The 22863-nt window shown below is 41.3% G+C and overlaps 1 protein-coding gene across 3 annotated transcripts in view; it reads right to left on the bottom strand.

Annotated features, from left to right (window-relative positions):
* Positions 1–22379, bottom strand: part of cnksr1 (connector enhancer of kinase suppressor of Ras 1) — an 88278-nt gene extending 65899 nt beyond the window's left edge. For 2 of the 3 annotated variants that reach the window (XR_008632877.1, XM_055158765.1), the window contains exons 1-4: positions 21955–22379; positions 17815–17972; positions 3244–3446; positions 1666–1750 (exon numbers count right to left, since the gene is read on the bottom strand). Coding sequence is in view for 2 of the 3 variants with exons in the window: in XM_055158765.1 (XP_055014740.1) it covers positions 1666–1750; positions 3244–3446; positions 17815–17972; positions 21955–22006 (498 nt within the window). In the remaining variant the exon portion in view is untranslated. The remainder of the gene's footprint in view (positions 1–1665; positions 1751–3243; positions 3447–17814; positions 17973–21954) is intronic. The other variant, XM_055158769.1, reaches the window with a different exon arrangement.
* Positions 22380–22863: the final 484 nt, after the last annotated feature.

Genomic DNA, 22863 nt, shown 5'->3' on the forward strand with positions numbered 1-22863 from the left:
AAGGGAGGAAGGAGAGAAGGAGAGAAGGAGAGAGAAGGAGAGAAGGAGAGAAGGAGAAGGAGGAAGGAGAGAAGGAGAGAGGAGAAGGAGAGAAGGAAGGAGAGAAGGAGAAGGAGAGAAGGAGGAAGGAGAGAAGGAGAGAAGGAGGAAGGAGAGAAGGAAGAGACGGAGGAAGGAGAGAAGGAGAGAAGGAGAGAAGGAGAGAAGGAGAGACGGAGGAAGGAAGGAGGAAGGAAGGAGAGAAGGAGAGAAGGAGAGGAGAGAAGGAGAGAAGGAGGAGAAGAGAGAAGGAGAGAAGGAGAGAGAGGAGAGAAGGAGAGAAGAGAGAGAGAGAGAGAGGAGAGAAGGAGAGAAGGAGAGAAGGAGAGAAGGAGAGAAGGAGGAAGGAGAGAAGGAGAGATGGAGAGAGAGTTTCAGACAGTTTTACAGAGTTTAAACTTCTGACTTCCTTTTTACTGGGACAGAGAAGCGTTTGTGTTGTTGGGTTTTGTTCCTCTTACATAAAAACTGTAACTTGTTTCTCGTAAACACAGTACAGAGTCCAGGTTTAGACCTGGTTTAGTCCTGGTTTAGACCTGGTTTAGAACTGGTTTAGACCTGGTTTAGACCTGGTTTAGACCTGGTTTAGAACTGGTTTAGTCCTAGTTTAGACCTGGTTTAGATCTGGTTTAGAACTGGTTTAGAACTGGTTCATTTCAGGTTTAGTTCAGGTTTAGACCTGGTTTAGACCTAGTTTAGTCCTGGTTTAGTCCTAGTTTAGTCCTGGTTTAGTCCTAGTTTAGTCCTGGTTTAGTCCTAGTTTAGTCCTGGTTTAGTCCTGGTTTAGTCCTGGTTTAGACCTGGTTTAGACCTGGTTTAGTCCTGTTTAGACCTGGTTTAGACCTTGTTTAGACCTGGTTTAGACCTGGTTTAGAACTGGTTTAGTTCAGATTTAGTTTAGGTTTAGACCTGGTTTAGTCCTAGTTTAATCCTGGTTTAGACCTGGTTTAGTCCTGGTTTAGTCCTGGTTTAGAACTGGTTTAGAACTGGTTTAGAACTGGTTTAGTTCAGGTTTAGTCCAGGTTTAGTCCTGGGTTAGACCTGGTTTAGACCTGGTTTAGTTCTACTTTAGACCTGGGTCAGTCCTCGGTTCAGTCCTGTTTCAAAAAAATAGAATAAAAAAATAAATAAATAAAATACAATAAAATAAAAAAAATAAATTAAAAAAATAAAAATAAATAAATAAAATAAAAGACACAGAAATATTGTGATATCGTCAAAGTTCTCACATTAATATCGTGGACCATCACGATATATCGAATCACAACAAGTCTGTTTGTTTAAATGAAGTTTTCTGGAGCAACAGACGCATGAAGAATCTCAGATTCTGTCATTTCACAACTGGGAAGGATTTTCTGAAAAAGTGATCGTCAAACGTCCGTGTTTGTTTTCAAAGTCGATCTTTTCGAGTCTTTTGAACCACATCACTTTTGTTTCTGGTTCTGATATTGTCATATTTAAGTTTTAGTTTTACATCGTTGTTGTGCGGTTGTTGGATCCAAACAGCGGAAAACGACTCGAAAAATATTAAAAATATTAAAGAAACTTCTCATGGTTTGAAATCTCGTTCTCATTCTGTAAAACATTTAATATTTTTGGTTCTAAAGTGTTTTCTTGTCGACTTACGTTGTGCACGATCTCCCCCAAGTGTCTGCAGCTCGTGAAAATGTCTTTAGTGGAAGAATATTGACTCAGCTGATGGAACTGGTACCTGAAACGAAAATTACACAAAGTTACAATTAAAAAATTATTTAAAATTACACAAAATTACAATTAAATGAGTCAGAAATAGACGATATGTAAGAAAATAACAATAACACATATAACTTTAAATTTAAAATCAACAATATAAATGTAGAGTTTTATAATCGCTCATGTTTACATTTTAAATACGATAAGACTTGAGTAAAAGTAGTATTTGTTTATTTGTTATTTGAGTTCGTTTAATTTGCCAGAACGACAAAAATTACTTTCGAAACACAAAGTGAGTCGTTTTTTAATTGTAGTTTTTGTTTTATTTCAAGTTCAGGAGCATTTTTCTCCTCATTTTATAAACAAATCTTATTTTAAGAATCAAATCGATTCTTCTTGATTCAAGTATTTTTAGACCTGGTTTAGTCCTGGTTCAGTTCTGGTTTAGTCCTGGCTTAGACCTGGTTTAGACCTGGTTTAGTCTTGGTTTAATCCTAGTTTAGACCTGGTTTAGTCCTGGTTTAAACCTGGTTTAGTCCTGTTTTAGACTTGTTTTAGACCTGGTTTAGACCTGTTTTAGTCCTGGTTTAGTCCTAGTTTAGTCCTGGTTTAGACTTGGTTTAGATCTGTTTTAGTCCTGATTTAGTCCTGGTTTAGTCCTGCTTTAGTCCTGGTTTAGTCCTGGTTTAGACCTGTTTTAGACCTGGTTTAGACCTGTTTTAGTCCTGGTTTAGACCTGGTTTAGACCTGGTTTAGACCTGTTTTAAACCTGTTTTAGACCTGTTTTAGACCTGGTTTAGACCTGGTTTAGTCCTGGTTTAGACCTGGTTTAGACCTGGTTTAGACCTGTTTTAGTCCTGGTTTAGACCTGGTTTAGACCTGGTTTAGACCTGTTTTAAACCTGGTTTAGACCTGTTTTAGACCTGGTTTAGACATGTTTTAGTCCTGCTTTAGTCCTGGTTTAGACCTGGTTTAGACCTGTTTTAAACCTGGTTTAGACCTGTTTTAGACCTGTTTTAGTTCTGCTTTAGTCCTGTTTTAGACCTGTTTTAGTCCTGTTTTAGACCTGGTTTAGTCCTGTTTTAGTCCTGGTTTAGTCCTGGTTTAGTCCTGTTTTAGTCCTGTTTAGTCCTGCTTTAGTCCTGGTTTAGTCCTGGTTTAGACCTGTTTTAAACCTGTTTTAAACCTGCTTTAGTCCTGGTTTAGTCCTGGTTTAGACCTGGTTTAGACCTGGTTTAGACCTGTTTTAGACCTGTTTTAGTCCTGCTTTAGTCCTGGTTTCGTCAAAGATCAGATCAGTTCTTTTTGATTCATGTATATATTTTGTTTCCAGTCTCAGTGTTAAATTCCTTCTGAATGATTCGTCTCCGCGCTGAATCTTTTTTTTTTTTTTTTTTTTCTCAGAACTCGCACACGTTTCTTTCTTTAGAAAAGCGTCGGAGCAGAAACGTCCTGGGAGCAGAAACATCCTCGGAGCGTCGAGGAAGCGTCGGGATGTGTTACGTAACCGACCTGTTGAGCAGAGAGAAAAGGCCTTTGGCGGAAACGATCAGCTCCACCACCAGCTGCAGTTCTCCCACCGACAGCTTGGTGGCGCCGCGTCCGTCGTAGCTGTTGAGCCTCCACCTGCCCTGGATGCCCATCTGCAGCGTGCAGGCCAGAGCGCGCAGCTTCTCCGTCAGACTGCGCAGACTCTCCCCGCTCAGGCCGTACGTCTGCAAGAAGAAGAAGAAGAAGTGAGGAAATATCCAATATCACACAGTAATATAAAACTATTTACTTAAAAAAAATATAAAAATAAAATAAAGAAATCTGCAGAATTATGTTTCAACCATAAGGAAACCAACAGATCAAATAAATAAAATAATAAAAATAAAATCAACAGATAAAAATAATAAAATCAATACATAAAAGCAGTACTAATAAAGAAAGAAAGAAAGAAAAATTAAAAATAAATTAAATTAAATTAAAAGAAATAAAAATTAAAAATAAAAATAAAAAATCAGCAGAATTATGTTTCAACCAGAAGACAATTATTATATTAGAATAAATAAATAAAATAATAAAAATAAAAATCACCAAACAAAAAATAATGAAATCAATACATAAAAGCAGTACAAAAATAAATAAATAAATAAATAAATAAAATTAATTAAATTTAAATAAATTAGATTAAAATAAATTTAAATAAAAAAATAAATATAAAAAATCAGCAGAATTATGTCTCAACCATAAGAAAACTATTAAAATAAAAAAAATTTAAAATAATAAAAATAAAATCAACAAATAAAAATAATAAAATCAATAAATAAAATTTAATTAAAATAATTTATTTAAAATAAATTAAAATTAAAAATTAAAATTAAAAAAATCTGCAGAATTATGTTTCAACCATAAGGAAACTAATAGACTAAATAAATAAAATAATAAAAAAAAAATCAACGGATAAAAATAATAAAATCAATACATAAAAGCATTAAAATAAAAAAAAATTGAAAAAATTGAAAATAAAATAGATAAAAAATAAAATAAAATTGATAAAATAAAATAAAAAAAATAATAAAAAAATATAAAATTAAATTACATTAAAAAAAATTAAAATAAAATATAATAAAATAAAAGACAGAAATATGGTGATATCGCATCGTCAAAGTTTTCACAATAATATCGTGGACCATCACAATATATCAAATCACAAGTCTGTTTAAATGAAGAGTTATGGTGCAGAAACAAACGCATCAAGAATCTCAGACTTTCGGTCGTTGTGCAGTTCACACTGGGAAGGATTTTCTGAAAAAGTGAGCGTCAAACCTCCATGTTTGTTTTCCCAGTGGATGTGTCGATTGTCAAAGTCGATCTTTTCGAGTCTTTTGAACCATATCACTTTTGTTTCTGGTTCTATTTTAGTTTTGGGATTCGAACATCGTTAATCGTGTGGTTGTTGGATCCTAACAGCAGAATCGGTGTTTGATTAACATGAGAAGAGCGTCTGAGAAGAGGAGGAGGAGGAGGAGGAGCAGCAGGTTTTCGAGAGCCCGAGTCCTCGAGCTTTTGTGCCGAGACGAGGAGCTGCCTCCCGTTTCATCGTGTTTATGTCAGAGTTTATGTGAGCGAGCGGCTCATGTGAGGGTCTGCTGCCTCCGGAGCTCAAAGACCACAGTGTTTACACTTCAAGGAAACACAGAGACACGAGAGCCCAGAGACACAGAGCCCAGAGACACAGAGCCCAGAGACACAGAGCCCAGAGACACAGAGCCCAGAGACACAGAGCCCAGAGACACAAGAGCCCAGAGACACAAGAGCCCAGAGACACAGAGCCCAGAGACACAGAGCCCAGAGACACAGAGCCCAGAGACACAGAGCCCAGAGACACAGAGCCCAGAGACACAAGAGCCCAGAGACACAGAGCCCAGAGACACAAGAGCCCAGAGACACAAGAGCCCAGAGACACAGAGCCCAGAGACACAAGAGCCCAGAGACACAGAGCCCAGAGACACAGAGCCCAGGAACAAATCAGCACAAGAAAAAGAACATGTGTCCGTGTCGTTAGAAAGTGATTCATGTAGAATAAACCATGACAAGTACTTAGATGCAGCGGCGGTTCTAGGATTTTGCTGAAACAGGGGCCAAGTACCAGAGGTTGGACCAAGTCGTCGTTTTGCAAGTCTCAAGTCTTTGTCCTCAAGTCCGAGTCAAGTCCCAAGTCAAATACAGGCGAGTCCAAGTCGGGTCTCGAGTCGCTGAGCCATAAGTCCAAGTTAAGTCCAAGTCGTCTGCTTTGAGCTTCAAGTCTTTACACACAAGTACCAAATATAGGTTAGATTTTTGTAATTTATGTGAATTTTAAGATAAATTGTACTTATAAAATCATAGTATATTTATTTATGAGTATTTATAAAGAATGTAAGAGTTGTATAAATGTTAATGTTTCCTTTTTAAATGTCTTGACAGGATCTTAGTGTGAATCATTACTTTCAGAATAGAACAAATTCACATTTAAAAGTGCTTCATAAACCTCCTCAAGTCAAGTCCCAAGTCTTAGTCCATTTTATCAAGTCTCAAGTCCTAAAAATAGTGTCTCAAGTCTGACCTGAGTCCAAGTCACGACGTGCAAGTCCCACCAGGAATATCCAATCACACAAGTCCTGTTTTAGTCCTGTTTAGTCCTGTTTAGTCCTGTTTTAGTCCTGGTTTAGTCCTGGTTTAGTCCTGTTTTAGTCCTGTTTTAGTCCTGTTTTAGTCCTGTTTTAGTCCTGGTTTAGTCCTCTGGTTTAGTCCTGGTTTAGTCCCTTGTTTTAGTCCTTGTTTTAGTCCTGGTTTAGTCCTGGTTTAGTCCTGTTTTAGTCCTGGTTTAGTCCTGGTTTAGTCCTGGTTTAGTCCTGGTTTAGTCCTGGTTTAGTCCTGGTTTAGTCCTGGTTTTAGTCCTGTTTTAGTCCTGTTTAGTCCTGGTTTAGTCCTTGGTTTAGTCCTGGTTTAGTCCTGGTTTAGTCCTTGTTTTTAGTCCTGGTTTAGTTTTGTCCTGTTTAGTCCTTGTTTTTAGTCCTGGTTTAGTCCTGGTTTTAGTCCTGTTTTAGTCCTTGTTTTAGTCCTGGTTTAGTCCTGGTTTAGTCCTGTTTAGTCCTTTAGTCCTTGTTTTAGTCCTTGTTTTAGTCCTGGTTTAGTCCTGGTTTAGTCCTGGTTTAGTCCTGGTTTAGTCCTGGTTTAGTCCTGGTTTAGTCCTGAGTCCTGGTTTAGTCCTGGTTTAGTCTTGGTTTAGTAGTCCTTGGTTTAGTCCTTGTTTTAGTCCTTGTTTTTTAGTCCTGGTTTAGTCCTGAGTTTAGTCCTGGTTTCCTGGTTTAGTCCTTGTTTTCCTGTTTAGTCCTGGTTTAGTCCTTGTTTTAGTCTTGGTTTAGTCCTGGTGCAGTTTATTTCCAGCTCCGGTTTGACATTTAAGTTGTAGAATTGTTTAATATTAGTTCTTTTTATTTGAATCTCAGTTCGGGGGAAGTGTGCGTCAGTCGTTCCCTCGAGTGTCGCGCCCACTTCACCCCCGGAGATTTCACTTCCACTTAAGAACAACAACAACTAAATGTGAAACCGTTTTAATCCGGTTCATCAGAAAAACACCCGACGCTGCTGAGGTGAGGATCTGACTCGTGTGGTTGTGGTAAAGTGACGTCATGTCAACACGAGCCGCCTCCTCCTTTTCCCCACAACAGAGCGGCGCTGCTGGGATCCCTGACGACAGGAGCTCGTCTCCGGATCCAAACCCAAACAAACACGGACGCAAACCTGAGCAACGGGGAGAAGATTAAAGAACAACACGAACAAACAAACACCACCACAGGACAAAGAAACCAAACTGTACGCAGCTTTCAGAAACACAAAACCAACACCGGCAACATTCAAGAACAAACTGAATGTTCTGACTCATTTTCTCTTGGTTAAATTTACTATAAAACTTGATTTTTTTTTTTTAGGCAAAGTTACAGGTCAAAGGGTTAGTAAAATATATAAATAAACAGTAATATGAAGTCCAAAAAAAAAACTAAATCAATCCATTTTATCAAGTCTCAAGTCCTAAAAATAGTGTCTCAAGTCTGACCTGAGTCCAAGTCACGACGTGCAAGTCCCACCAGGAACATCCAATCACACAAGTCCTGGTTTAGTCCTGGTTTAGTTCTGGTTGAGTCCTGGTTTAGTCCTGGTTTAGTCCTTTTTACCTCCGCCAAGGAGGTTATGTTTTTGCCGGCGTTTGTCTGTTTGTCTGTTTGTTTGTCTGTTTGTCTGTTTGTCTGTTTGTCTTGTTTGTTTGTTTGTTTGTTTGTTGTTTGTCTGTTTGTTTTGTTTGTCTGTTTGTCTGTTTGTCTGTTTGTCTGTTTGTTTGTTTGTTTGTTTGTCTGTTTGTTTGTCTGTTTGTTTGTTTGTTTGTTTGTTTGTTTGTTTGTTTGTTTGTTTGTTTGTTTGTTTGTCTGTTAGCAACATAACTCAAAAAGTTATGGACCGATTTTGATGAAATTTTCAGGATTTGTTGGAAATGTGAAAAGGAAGAACTGATTTCATTTTGGGGCTGATCCGGAAGAAATCCTGGATTCTGGATCACTTTGAAATTTTAGTTAACATTGTGGTAAATGGGGCCAAACATTTTGTTTCTCAATATCTGGGTTAATTATTGACCAAACCCCATGAAATTTGACTCAGGGATGGACAATGGGATCCTCTTTCATATTCCAAATTGAAAGATACGAGACAAATATTTATGGAAAACACAGTTAATATGAGGGGGACTGTGGTCCTTGGCGGAGTCTGCGCTCTCTGACTGCTTTTCTAGTTTCTTGGTTAAATTTACTATAAAACTTGATTTTTTTAGGCCAAGTTACAGGTCAGATCTGTGGAGAGTAACTGAATAAAAATACAAGACAGGTACAATTTAAATAAGCACTAATATGTAGTCAAAATAATAAAAATAAAGATAAATTTTCCAAATCCCAGTCATATAAAAGGTCACGGTGTAACTTTTAGACTGGGGGGTAGACCAGCCCTATAAATAATATATAAAGCCATTTGTATCATATTTGATACACAACATTCTGCTGTTTGTAGATGATGTCGTCCTGTTGGCTTCATCAGACCAGGACCTGCAGCTCTGGGGCCGTTTGACCCGAGTGTGAAGCGTCTGGGGTGAAGATCAGGTCCTCCAAGTCCGAGGTCTTGGTTCTCGACTGGAAAAAGGCGTCTTGTCTCCGGGTGGAGAGTCTCTGCCTCAAGTGGAGGAGTTCAAGTATCTCGGGGTTTTGTTCTGGAGTGAGGGGAGGACGGAGCGAGAGATTGACAGGTGGACAGGTGCAGCGTGAGATTGACAGGTGGACAGGTGCAGCGTGAGATTGACAGGTGGACAGGTGCAGCGTGAGATTGACAGGTGGACAGGTGCAGCGTGAGATTGACAGGTGGACAGGTGCAGCGTGAGATTGACAGGTGGACAGTGCAGCGTGAGATTGACAGGTGCAGGTGCAGTGCAGCGTGAGATTGACAGGTGGACAGGTGCAGCGTCTGCAGTGATGCGGTCGCTGTATCGGACCGTTGTGATTTAGTGTCAGTCTCCGTTCCTCCCCTCACCTCTGGTCGTGACCCGAAGGACCAGATCCACGATACAAGCGACACAAATGAGTTTCCTCAGTTGGTTTGAGAGGAGAGTTAAAGAAGCTGTTTTAATAAAGAAAGAGAATCCGTCTTTAAACAGAAATGGTTTCAGACACAATCTAACAAGTCCTCAAACCTAAATCAAACCAAACAAAAGAACAACAGTGAGGCCAGATCAAGACCAGAAGTGTGAACTCCCCATTATGACCCTCAATGATTCTGCTAATACACAGGTGTCAAACATAAGGCCCGGGGGCCAGATCCGGCCCTCCAAGACCTTTAATGTGGCCCTTGGGTGATTTTCTACTAAAATATTTGAATGATATTTTCTATTAAAATGTTGTTAATTTTCTGTGGTGTTTATCACAGCAGCGTCTCCAGCGTCTCTGTACGTGGCCCCTCCCACCAGAGCAGCACAAATGAAGACTTGTCTCTTTCCAAACGCTCTTAAAGGACGATCGTTTTGACTGTTGACCGTGACACCCTCATCAGAAAAATGTCCAACATGAGAAAAGTGGAGCCGAGTGCAGGATTTTACAACAAAAAAATGGACTTATTCCTGTTTACAGACAAGTTCATGTTAAAACTTTGTGTTGAAATTGAATTGTTCTTAAAGTTTCAGGTTGTTCATAATATTATAATATTATAATAAGAAAGAGTTCATCAATTAAAAAAGATTTCTGTAACAGATTTGTGTTTCTCTACACAAATATTTGAACTTATTGTTATTTTTGGGGTTTATATGACATGAGTTTTCTGATCCGGACACTTTGGGATCAAAGTCGGTTGGACACGACCCCGAACCCAAAATGAGTTCGACTCCCCTGTGCTAATATGACCCACACTCAGTACAGGTTTAATAGGCCAAACTAACAAATAGAAACTGTAAAGATGTAGATGTGTTAGTTTCAGAGGAGTTTCAGTGTAGTTAGCTCTTTCAGACAGATATAAGAAAGTGTCTGACCAGAACTGAAAAAGCAGCTCGGATGTGGTGAGAAAAGTATTCGACCAAATCAACTTTAGTCCAGTCGACAAACTGAGTTTCTCCTTTAGCAGCACAGATAAAACAACATAAAACAGAGTTCCCTGTGGGTGGGGCAGGTTGTTTCTGTTGAATCTTTACAAATGTTAATGAAGCTCCGGCCTCAGGTAAAAATCACATTCAGTCTTTCCAAATCTTTCCACAGTATTAAATTTCCATCACAATCACAAGAGCATGACACAGTTTTAACCTGGAGACCAGCGGGCTCCGACATTTTTCCTTTTCCTGAGCGACTTTTATAAAACAAAGACGACAGAGAGCTGCTCATTTCAGTGAGCACAAGAAACTGAGGAAATAAAACAGTTAGACGCCTACAAAACATAAACCATTATTCATTTATTCGTGCACAAATGTAGGCATCAAAATAAAACATGTACATTTGACTTATTCAGCATAATAATTGTAATTCAGAAATCCCTTGGGGAGCGACTTGGAAGAGGGTGGAGAGCGACCGGTAACTCCCGAGTGAATTTAACACCATGACGCAAGTTTAAATATCACATCTACAAAAGATCAACACTGACGTCAGGCCCAACATTCCAAACTAAAATACATAATAATAATAATTTTAAAAAATCATATGAATGCGGCAAACTGAGCTGATGTAAAAAACTGAAAGTGCTGCTTGGATTATTTTATTTCAGCCGATATAATTTCAAATATCTGAGCAGTTTATTGGACCAGAGTAAGACTCAGACTGAAGAGAAGCTGTAGTTAAGTTGAGTTTTTCCTCTTTTTGCTGAGTCAGCGTGAGTGCAGGGACTGTGTTAGTTAAGCTCATATAAAAATAATCACTATGACACTGTAGCGGCCAAAACTTGCCCTGTGCAAGGTTCACTATGGCTGCAGCGTGTGTGGGGTCTCGGACGCGTGTCTTCCATAAAAAGAGAGTACAAATACCGTGTTTCTCAATATTTATTGGCCATATACTTATAGCCATCCAAAAATACACAGATTCAGCACTAAATATATCACCACGACGACGACGACGACGACGACGACGGTCAAAAGACTGTATACCTCCACGGTGCAACACCTGTGTGCACGTTTTCCTGCCTTTTTACAGGACGCCTCACAGTGGCAGGAGGTACAGACATGTAATAAGGCTCCAACAGACACTAATCAAAAAAGCATCGGAGAGCATTTTATCTTTTTAACTGGGTTATTTCAGAAAAATATGAAAATAGAAAAAGTAAAACCATCCACAAAAATGGGGATGAACACGACCAGTCTCACTCCTCCCTCAGTTTTACACAGAAACTATGTGATACAGATTAGAAAAATGCACAGACAAAAAATAAAAAATGAAAGTCAGACTGAGTTCAGGCGGCGGAGGAAATTACACAAGAAGCTCTGGACGAGAAAAAATATGCAGCTGGAGTCTTCACAGATCTCAGGAAAAACCTTTGACACATTAAGTCTCACCAAACTATTTCAAAAACTCAAACTTTATGGAATAAGTCGCTTTAAACTGGATAAAAGTTTCCTCACAGACAGACTCCAGTTTGTAAAAATGGGAAACTAGTGTTTTCCTAAACTGTTTAATTTATACATTTAATGATTTATTCACCACAATCAAAAAAGCAACCACATAAATTATGAAACTATGTCATGAATAGGGGTGGGTTCATAGAAGTTTTTCTTCTTCCCACTCCTTTTCGAGAAATGTGCTTTTCTGTTGTTTACAATGTATATGTAGTTTACATGATTGTTGTTTCTCTCTTGGCACAAACTCAAAATAAAAATGAATCAATCAATTAAAAAAAATAGTAAAAATGATTTTATTTGCTGCTGACACAAATATATTTTACTGTGATGATGATTAACTAGATTATTACAACTATAATAGTGAGTTAAGAAAATGAAAACTATGGATGGACATTAATAAACCTTTACTAAACATGTGCTGGTTCGTGCCTCCACCCACTTCAGATCCGCTCGTCTGATCAGCCTCACCTGGCTCGCTTCATCGCCGCGAGCATAAAAGCCCGACCTTAAACCCCGTTTACACTAAAACGAATCCGCGGATCAATGTATCAGCGCATCGAAAACGATCTGCGTCCACACACGTCGTTCTCTGTCCACACGGTAACGCAAAACCTCCCGAAACACTCGTCACGTGATCGGCTGGTGTCACGTCACCGCGGCGTCTCGACGTCACGTGAGCTTTAAAAACAAGTAAGTCTGAAGCTGCAGCAGCTGAGTTTGAGCCGAGGGAGACGGCGAGTGTAAAAACAGTCTTTTCGTGGACCAACGACGAGGTTCAGTTGTAACTTAGCGTCACACTGGATTTGAAGAGGAGCAGGCGGCTCAGAGCGACGACCGACTCTTTTCTGCCGTTCACACCAAAGCATCAAAGCATCAAAGCGTCCAGTTTCTATGTAAAGTCGATGTGGAAGCGCGACTGAAGCGTCCTGAGTTTTTGCGGAGCGTCGAGAATCCGTGTGTCATTCGTTCATTCGTTTTTCAATATAAAACCAAAAATAAGAAAACGAAAAAAAACAACAGTTTTCTTCATTATTTGTCTCCAAAACCAAAATGAAAAAACAGATAATGATTCGTTTTTTCAGTTTTCGATTTTGTGTTTAAATGAAGAATGGAAAAAAACGGATAACGGCCGTTTCCCGTTTACGTGACTTCAGTGACTGCGATGCCGAACTTTTGCACCGCATATGGACTGAACCAGGATGGATCCAGGTCCAAGACCAGACCGAGACCAGAGCGGGACTGAGACCGGGACAGAGCTGCTCTGGTTCTCCGCGCTCAAGAACCGCGGCTGGTTCCGAGGTGGAGCAAAGCCTCCGACTGACGCTTTCACACCAATGAAAATGAATCGAACTAAGAGCTTTTGGTTCAAATGGACCAGGTCCGGGACCAGACCGGGACCAGAGCGCTACTGAGACTGGGACCAGACTGGGACCAGAGCGGGCCTGAGACCGAGACCGAGACAAGACCAGGACCAGACCGGGACCAGACCGGAGGCTCAGAGCCCACGGCAGGACCGGAGCTCGAAGCTGAGGCTCGGACCCCGTGGAGGCTCGGAGTCAAAGCTTGGAGTCAAAGCTCGAAGTCCACCCTGGTCCCGCCTGGTCCGGTCTGGTCCCGGTCTCAGTCCCGCTCTGGTCTCGGTCTGGTCTAGGACCTGGATCAGTCCTGATTCAGTCCATATGCGGTGCAAAAGTTCGGCATCGCAGTCACGGAAGTCACGTAAACGGGAAACGGCCGTTATCCGTTTTTTTCCATTCTTCATTTAAACACAAAATCGAAAACATTTTGGTTTTGGAGACAAATAACGAAGGAAAACTGTTGTTTTTTCGTTTTCTTATTTTTGGTTTTATATTGAAAAACAAATGAACGAATGACACACAGATTGTCGAATCTGGCGTCGACGCGGCACGTCTTGAGCGTTTTGGCATTGGCGGTCTAAATGCGCGTCCAAGGCGTCAGCATCAAGAAGTTGAAAATGCTTAACTTTTCACGGCACATGCGCCGCGTCAACCAATCAGGGACGAGTATCCAGAGACACAGCCACGTTATTATCAGGAAGAAAAACCCGAGAACCAGAACGAGAACCACAAACATGAACGGAGAATAAATATATACACCACAATCACCGAGACGATCACGAGGACTACACCAGGACTAAACAAGGACTAGACCAGGACTAGACCGAGACCAAACAAGGACTAGACCCTGAATAGACCGAGACTAAACCTGGGACTAAACCGTGATTAGCCTGGGACTAGACCAGGACTGATCCAGTGTCATTAGTGGAGTATAAATATAAACACGCTCCAGTCGTCGAGTCGATTTCCTTCGCTGATGTTTTATGTCATAAAAACACTAAAGTCTCTCAGTCTGGTCTGACATCGTTTCAGGAAAAGACCAGGACCGGGCTCTTGTTTCCAGGTAAACGTCAGGGGCGTCAAGTATTTTTCTCCCGTTCGTCCACAGAGTCAAAGACACGAGCGTCGGGGGCGTCTAAACTCAAATGCAAAGCTTCCAAATAGAGACGTCAAGGCGTTTTTTGAGGCTTTGGTGTGAACGGCCCTTGTGTCTGCAGGTCTTCTCTATCTTCTCTATCTTCTCTATCTTCTCTATCTTCTCTATCTTCTCTATCCACACAGATCTGAGCACATTTGTTTACGTTTTACAGAAACAAAACTTAAAACCACATGACTCATTTGCATAAACTAAACGCTCACCAGTGACATGAGTGAAGTCAGTGCTGTACGAAGATGTAAGAAATGTTTAGAGACGATGCGGTGCTGTGGAGGCTGGGGTGAGGCTGGATGGTGGGAGGTTCTCTGCAAAACTGACAAGAACTGGCCACATTCACGAAAGGTTAAATTCACTGAACGATATTTCTGTGATGTTACAATTTTGTTAAACTCGTCTGTGCGTCGGCAATTTCCCATCGTCCCTTTGCAACCCGACCTGGAATCCTGACTGGACGACTGGTGACCTGGAGGTGTTTCCTCTACACCTCCACACCTGAAGCTGCACCTCTGATATTTAAAGAGTTTGTGGACACCTGTTTGGGCTGCTGGTCTTTGAGTCTGGTCTGTCATTTTGTGTGTTTGTTTGTGTCTCTGTCAAGTCTCAGCGTTTGACTCGGTAAAAGAAGCACTAGTGTCGGATTTAATGTGTTAACTGAACGTGTCTCTCGTTTTCTCGTTCTGAGACATTTGTTTTCAGGACTTTGTGTTTGTCTGTTAAATCTTTTGTTGTATTCTTAGTTTTCTTAGTTAAAATTGCCGTTTTCTACACTTTAGTTTAAAACCGTGTAAATTACCACTTCTGTAAATATTTTAGATCCACTTTTTTGTTTAATTTAACTTGAACATTCCTGTTAATTAAAGTTCCATCTGATGTAAAATAATTCTGTTCACGTTGTTTCTTCTGCACATAAACACAGTTTGGTTCTGGAACATCTGTTACACAATAGTTCTGAAATCTTACTGATTTCTTGGCAGTGTCGGGGAGTAACAGATTACATGTACCGGAGTAATCAGAGTACAAATTATAATAGTAACTGTATTCAGTTACAGTTACTGTTTCAGTGAGTGGTAATTGGATTACAGTTACTTTGTTGAAATAAATGGATTACACAGAGGGATTTTCGGTTTTCACATTTTGGGCTAAACCAGGACTAAAACCAGAACTAAAACCAGGTCTAAACCAGGACTAAAACCAGAACTAAACCAGGTCTAAACTAGATCTAAACCAGGTCTAAACCAGACTAAAACCAGGTCTAAACCAGGACTAAACCAGGTCTAAACTAGACTCTAAACCAGGTCTAAACAGATCTAAAACCAGGTCTAAACCAGGACTAAAACCAGGTCTAAACCAGGTCTAAAACCAGGTCTAAACCAGGACTAAAACCAGACTAAACCAGGAAACTAAAACCAGGTCTAAACCAGGACTAAAACCAGGACTAAACTAGGTCTAAACCAGGACTAAAACCAGAACTAAAACCAGGTCTAAACTAGACTCTAAACCAGGTCTAAACCAGGACTAAACCAGGTCTAAAACCAGATCTAAACCAGGTCTAAACCAGGACTAAAACCAGGTCTAAAACAGGACTAAAACAGGATTTAACAGGACTAAATCCTGCTATGCGCAGACCATGTCTTTCTTCTTCTTCTATCAATAATATTTTTAATTTGGTTCAGTAAAGTCTGGACTTTTTATTGTTCATTTTTCTGTAAGGGGATTAATCATTTTTAATTTTAAAAGTCACCTTCCCAACACTGTTTCTTGGAGACAGTCACAGACCAGGAACTATGAAAGTCCGACTATCTGCTGCGTCGTCGTCACGTGGGAGGGCGGCAGAAATACACTGCAATTTGTTAAAAAAAACACAGAAACAATCTAAAAAAAACACTTCAGTGACAAATCCAAGGCCCACACATCAGTCTGAGAAGGTAGAAAGATGTGAAAAGTTGATTTTGCGTGAGATGGGCTCTTTAAATTACTTTATATTGATACGATTTTTCCTCCTTGTTCCTCGTCGTTACTCCCCCAGTCCCAAACAGAGCTCGGTCGTAACAATGATAAATCTGTCGTCTCGGTCTGAGTCAGAGTCGGAGCCGGAGCTGAGATGGTCTGACCTGTGGAGACCTGAGCGCGAGACTGGAAAATGAAATTGGTTTGAGCTGAAGCACAATCACAAATACAAGTCAAATACAAAAGCTGTGACACTGTCGGCTGCTGAAACAGAACTCGTTGTGCGTAGACCAGTGGTGCTCAATACGTCGATCGCCAAGGTCGTGTGGGTAGATCGCCGTGTCTCGTCTCGGACTCGCGTTTGGACTCGGTCTTGTCTCTCACTCGAGGTCTGACACTCAACAAGTGTGATCATATTTCATTCCGGCCGCTGCTGTTGGTAATAAACTTGTAGCGGGTGCAGGAGCGTGTGGGGCGTCTCAGTGCAGCCTGTGCGCTCATTTGAAACCCGCGGAGACTCTACGGCGCATCACAAACACACACGCTCCCTATGCACGGCTCGTCTGCGACAGCGTGTGCCCTCGTGTACCAGCGTGCATCACAGGGCAGGTTCAACTTCCTAAACATCCTACCTGTCCATCTGCCTCACGTCAGCACGCCGCCCCTCGCCTTTTCACGCTCTCGCTCCTTCCTGCGTACAGCCAACACAAGCCCCTCCCACAGTGCGGCTGATTAGAAGAGCAAGACCAAACGTGAAGCAAAAACCAGTCTAAATTTGTGTTCCAGTGTTGGCACAAAGCAGGTCTACAGCATAGAGCGGATCTACAGAACAGACCTACTGCCACATTTGGCTGAAGTTTGTCTAACAAAAGTGACAAATGCATCTGTGTTTGTCACGATGTGCGTTTGGTTTGGTAAACGTGCAGAGGCTGGTAAATATCACTGCAAAACCAGAAAAGAATGAAACTCCAGTTTGGAACTTTAAAAAACAGGTTTAAAAATCTTCCTTCACTTTTTTCACAGTTTTGTGTAAAGTGCCAGAGGAAGTTCTCTTAAAGAAGAGGTTCTCAAACTGTGGGGGAGGGTCCAAAAAAGGGGCACAGAGTGTTTCAGTGCAGTTTGTTTGGCTTTGATTTAGGTCGATCATTTTGACTTGGTCATTTTGTAAGTAGCTCACATGATGAAAAAGTGTGAACACCTCTGATGTAGAGTGATGCTTGTTGTTTGGTGTTTCCTGTTAGGTGCAGGACTGGTGTTGACCTGGTAGTGTATTTGATATTATATGAAACCTGCATTATATTTGAAGACTCGTTTATGATCCAAATAATACAAAATCTTATCAAATAAAAATGAGATGACAGAAGCCGCACAGCCTCTCTCCCCCGGCACAGCTGTGCATGTTCAGAATTACTGTTGAAGTTTCTTGTCTAGAAATATTTTATCGACCGACGCGTCAGTTTTTAGACCCTTCGTCTGCTTCAGTCGCGCCGTCGCTGGAAGAAATCTCCAAGAATCGCCTCAGTTTGTCTTCGCTCCTTTTCTCCTTCTCTTCTTCTTTCAGCGACCTCAAAAACGGATTTTCTTTCGCGGCGAACTGGTCGTGGATTCTTGTCCGACATCGTGACAAACTTTGTACGAACTGCGAGGAAGCGACAGTTTGAAAAAGCCGCATAAATCACATAATCCCCGAGCGCCGACGAGTCAGTTACACTAGAAACGTAGGGAGTTTGATTGACAACCTAACAGCCAATAGAAAATGAGGGAGTCCTCGTTTTCTATTGGCTGATGTTTATCTGGCCTCAACACGTCCACAGTTGATAGATTTTTGTTCTTTTTTTTTTTGTTGTCATCATAATTACAAAGCTGCTGCGTCTCTGTAATTGTATTTTAAACTTTCACTGACAATTTGAAACTAAAAAAAAAATCCTCCGTACAACCTTTAAAACTAGAATCGACTTTGGTTTGTTCCTCACCAGGGAGCAGAGTTTCTCCACGGCCTCCAGCAGAAGCTCCTGGTGACCCATCTTATGAACCCCGAGTCGCTCCAGGTCCAGAGACGTCAGCTGCAGCAGGTCCACCCCACTCAGCTTCCACTCAGACACAGGATACAGCTGCAGCGGAGCGTCCAGACCTGGAACACACACACACACAGAGTTACACACACAGAGACACACACACACACACAGATACACACACACACACACACACACACACACAGAGACACACACACACACAGAGAGAGAGTTACACACACAGAGACACACACACACACACACACAGAGAGACACACACAGATACACACACACAGACACACACACACACACATACACACACAGAGACACACACACAGAGTTACACACACAGAGACACACACACACACACACGAGACACACACACACACAGAGAGAGAGTTACACACACAGATACACACACACACACACAGAGACACACACACACACACACACAGAGAGAGAGTTACACACACAGATACACACACACACACACACACAGAGTTACACACACACAGATACACACACACACACACACACATACACACACACACACACACACACACACACAGAGACACACACACACACACAGAGTTACACACACAGAGACACACACACACACACACACAGACACACACACAGAGTTACACACACACAGATACACACACACACACACACACAGAGACACACACACACACACAGAGACACACACACACACACACACACAGAGAGAGTTACACACACACACAGAGACACACACACACACACACACACACAGAGTTACACACACACACACAGAGAGAGAGTTACACACACAGAGACACACACACACACAGACACACACACACACACACACAGAGACACACACACACACACAGACACACACACACACACAGAGTTACACACACAGATACACACACACACACAGAGACACACACACACACACAGACAGACACAGTTACACACACAGAGTTACACACACAGACACACAGAGACACACACACACAGAGTCACACACACACACAGAGACACACACACAGAGTTACACACACACACACACAGATACACACACACACACACAGAGTTACACACACAGACACACAGAGACACACACACACACACACACACACACACACACAGAGTTACACACACACACACACACAGAGACACACACACAGAGTTACACACACACACACACAGATACACACACACACACACACAGAGTTACACACACAGACACACAGAGACACACACACACACACACACACACAGAGTTACACACACACACACACACACACAGAGTTACACACACAGACACACACAGAGACACACACACACACAGACACACACACACACAGAGTTACACACAGACACACACACACAGAGTTACACACACAGACACACAGAGACACACACACACAGAGACACACAGTTACACACACAGAGACACACACACACACACAGAGACATACACACACAGACACACACACACACACACACACACACAGAGTTACACACACAGACACACACAGACACACACACACACAGAGACACACACACAGACACACACACACAGAGACACACACACAGAGACACACACACACACACACACACAGAGAGACACACACACACACACGACACACAACACACACACACACACACACACACACACAGACACACACAGACACACACACACACAGGGACACACACACACACACACACACACGGGGACACACACACACACACACACACACACACACACACACACACACACACACACACACACGACACACACACACACACACACACAGACACACACACACACACACACAGACACACACACACACACACACACACACACACAGGGGACACACACACACACACAGACACACACACACACACACACACACACAGCTGCAGTGAGCCTCTGGTTTTACGGCGGAGGCAGAGTCACAAGTTCAGACATGATGTTGAGCAGCAGGATCGAGCTGCAAAACAAAACTCTGAGCTCCTCCACAAAACTTCACCTGAATCTGATCGACCGCGTTTGATTCACAACTTCAACTTCACTTTGACTGACGCTTTTTGAAATAACTCAGAGCTGTTGGTGTTTTTGTAATCGCTGAATCATAATAATAATGAAAAACGCCGTGGGACTTTTACAGCAGCACACGACTAAAAACAATCTCTAAAACATTTGACTTTATCTGAGTCGATTTAACTTGACAAGTCACATGATCTGCAAATGGAAGAAGAGTTTTTTTCTTAATTGAAGCAACGTTCGGTTTTGTTTCTTATTCTTAAGTGCAAAAAGTTGTGGTTTTTTCAGATTTTAAGTGCAAAAAAGTTATTGTGTTTCTTATTTTGAGCGCGTAAAGGTGTTGTTTTTCTTATTTTATCTACAAAAAGTTGTCAGGTTTTTATTTTAAGCGCAGAAAGTAGTTTTTTTTTTTAATTAAAAGTACAAAAGATTGTTGTTTTTCTGATTTTAAACTGCAAAAAGTTGTTGTTTTTCTGACTATAAGTACAAAAGGTTGTCATTTTTCTTATTTAACATACAAAAAAGTTGTTGTTTTTCTGAATTTGCATGCAAAATGTTGTTATTTTTCTTATTTTAAACTGCAGAAAAGTTATTGTTTTTCCTATTTTAAGTACAAAAAGTTATAGTTTTTCTTATTTTACACTGCAAAACGTTATTTTGCTGACTGTAAGTCGTTTTTCTGATTTTTAAGCGCAAAAACTTATTGTTTTTCTTATTTTAAGTGCAAAACGTTGTTGTTTTATCTTATTTTACATACAAAAAGTTATTGTTTTTCTGATTTTAAGTACAGAAAAGTTGTTTTTTTCTTATTTTAAGTACAAACTGTTGTCATTTTTCTTATTTTATATACAAAAGTTGTGTTCTTTCTTGTTTTAAGTGCAAAAAGTAGTTGTTTTTTCTTATTTTAAGTTTTTTAAAAAGTTGTTTTTCTTCTTTAAGTGCAAAAATTGTGTTTTTTTTCTTATATTAAGTACAAAAAGTTGTTGTTTATCTTTTTTATTAAGTGCAGAAGGTTGTTGTTTTTCTTATTTTACACACAAAAAGTAGTTTTTTCAGATTTTAGGCACAAATAGTTGTTGTTTTTCTGATTATAAGTACAAAAGGTTGTCATTTTTTCAGATTTTAAGCACAAAAAGTTGTTGTTTTTCTGATTTTAAGTGTAGTACTTTGTATTTTCATATTTGAAGTGCTTCAGTCTCGTTCCACCGGCAGATCGTTTTACCTGTCAGGTGAAATTGACTCAAATCATGATCACTCCGACACACAGACGCAGTTTGACACTGGAGTCGACGCTCTGACCTGTTCTGTGATTAAATCTGGGAATTACACAAACTTTGTCCCTGGAATGTTTCATTCTAGTTTAAATCTCTGCGTCGTAGTTGTAATAAACACGATATTCAAACATATTATAATGTGTTTAATCACATTTATGACTGAGAGTTTTTGTTCATTCATTGTTCTTTGCTGTTGTTGTATTTGTTCTTGGTGCTTGTGTGGGACAATCAGATTGATCAGATTTAGAAATGTTCAGGTTTGTAATAGTTTTGAGGCTGTAAATGTTGAATATGTCACTGTGACACTTCAGGCCTGTGGCGTTTGTGTCTTTACAGTTGGACACGAGCTGCTGTGTCTCTGTGGTTCTGGTTCTGCTTTTACACTCTGAGCTTCACCTGAGTGAGTTTTGTCCTGTTGGAGCCGGACAGACGTGACCTGCTCCGAGTCTCACTTTTATAACAGTGTAAGAACAGCACACGGAAGCGCACGCGGGGCTCACTCCTCCTGCTGCTTTTCTCTTTCCTCAACAGGATTTTCTTAAACTGTGATTCGACTTAAACTTGATAAAAGTAAAGTTCTTGCTTCACTTCAGCGCGTCTTTCGAAGAAAATAAAAGCATGACGTGACACTGCGGCTGTTTGTTGACACTGACCTGGAGCCTCTTCCTCATTCCGCACCTTTCACTTCCAAGAGGATTTACGCGTGAGCCTCTTCTATTTCTGTCCCGCATAAAGACTCGCTGCGCGCGTCTATCCCCTTAAACGCGGCGGAAATACCATGTCGCTCACCTTGGAGCCACTGCATGACCCGCTCCTCGCTCCACGTCGAGACTGGCTCCATGCTCGGAGAGCTGCTCGAGTCGCTGGTCCAGCTGCCAGCCTTCCTCGCGAACTTCTACCTCTCCGGGCTCCTGGAGGAGGAGAGGGGGAACGAGGAAGAGGAGGGCTGGGACTCGGACTCTGACGAGTGGCACTCCTTCTCTCAGGCAGCGCAGGTAAGCGCCCCCTCCTCCGTAGGTAGCCCGGGTATGTGCCCGGGTATGTGCCCGGGTATGTGCCCGGGTATGTGCCCGGGTATGTGCCCGGGTATGTGCCCCCTCCTTCCCTCCTCGGCCGCAGGTTAGTCCCAATAATCGCCCCCTCCTCTGTAGGGAGTCCGGGTGTGTGACCCTCCTCTGGCGCAGGTAGGCGCCCGGCTCCAGGTGTCTCTGAGCCAATCGCAGAGCTGTGAGACACCCCTCCCTCCCTCGCGCTCACAGAAACCGCCCCCAAACACGAGCGTACCTGCGCACGCGGGGTGACGCGCTGCGCCTGCGCGCGCCGTACGTCAGGTCACGTAGACCTGAGCGCGTCAGTAAAACAGTAAACAAGTTTCCTTTTTGAAAAGACCCGTGTCAAACTCACAGGACTTGATTTTAGAAAGTTTTAAAGTTGACAGAGTCAATATTTACTTCAGCCCAGTTGAAAAATGCAAAACTGTTTTATAGCCAGTGCTTAAAAGAAGATTATAAAACATTATAAAACATTTATAAAACATTATAAAACATGAGACTTTATGCTCAAGAACTGAGCAACAAAATGTGATCAAACACAAACATCTGAAAACAGAAACTGTTCTTCAACAGTTTTATTAAAACCAAAAGGACGGCGGTGATTCTCACAGACTTTAGTCCTGGTTCCTCTGTGCAGCTGCTGTTT

Source organism: Boleophthalmus pectinirostris, unplaced genomic scaffold, assembly GCF_026225935.1.
Source record: "Boleophthalmus pectinirostris isolate CB_2022bp ecotype Guang Dong unplaced genomic scaffold, ASM2622593v1 HiC_scaffold_10, whole genome shotgun sequence".
In the NCBI taxonomy this organism is placed as follows: Eukaryota; Metazoa; Chordata; class Actinopteri; order Gobiiformes; family Gobiidae; genus Boleophthalmus; species Boleophthalmus pectinirostris.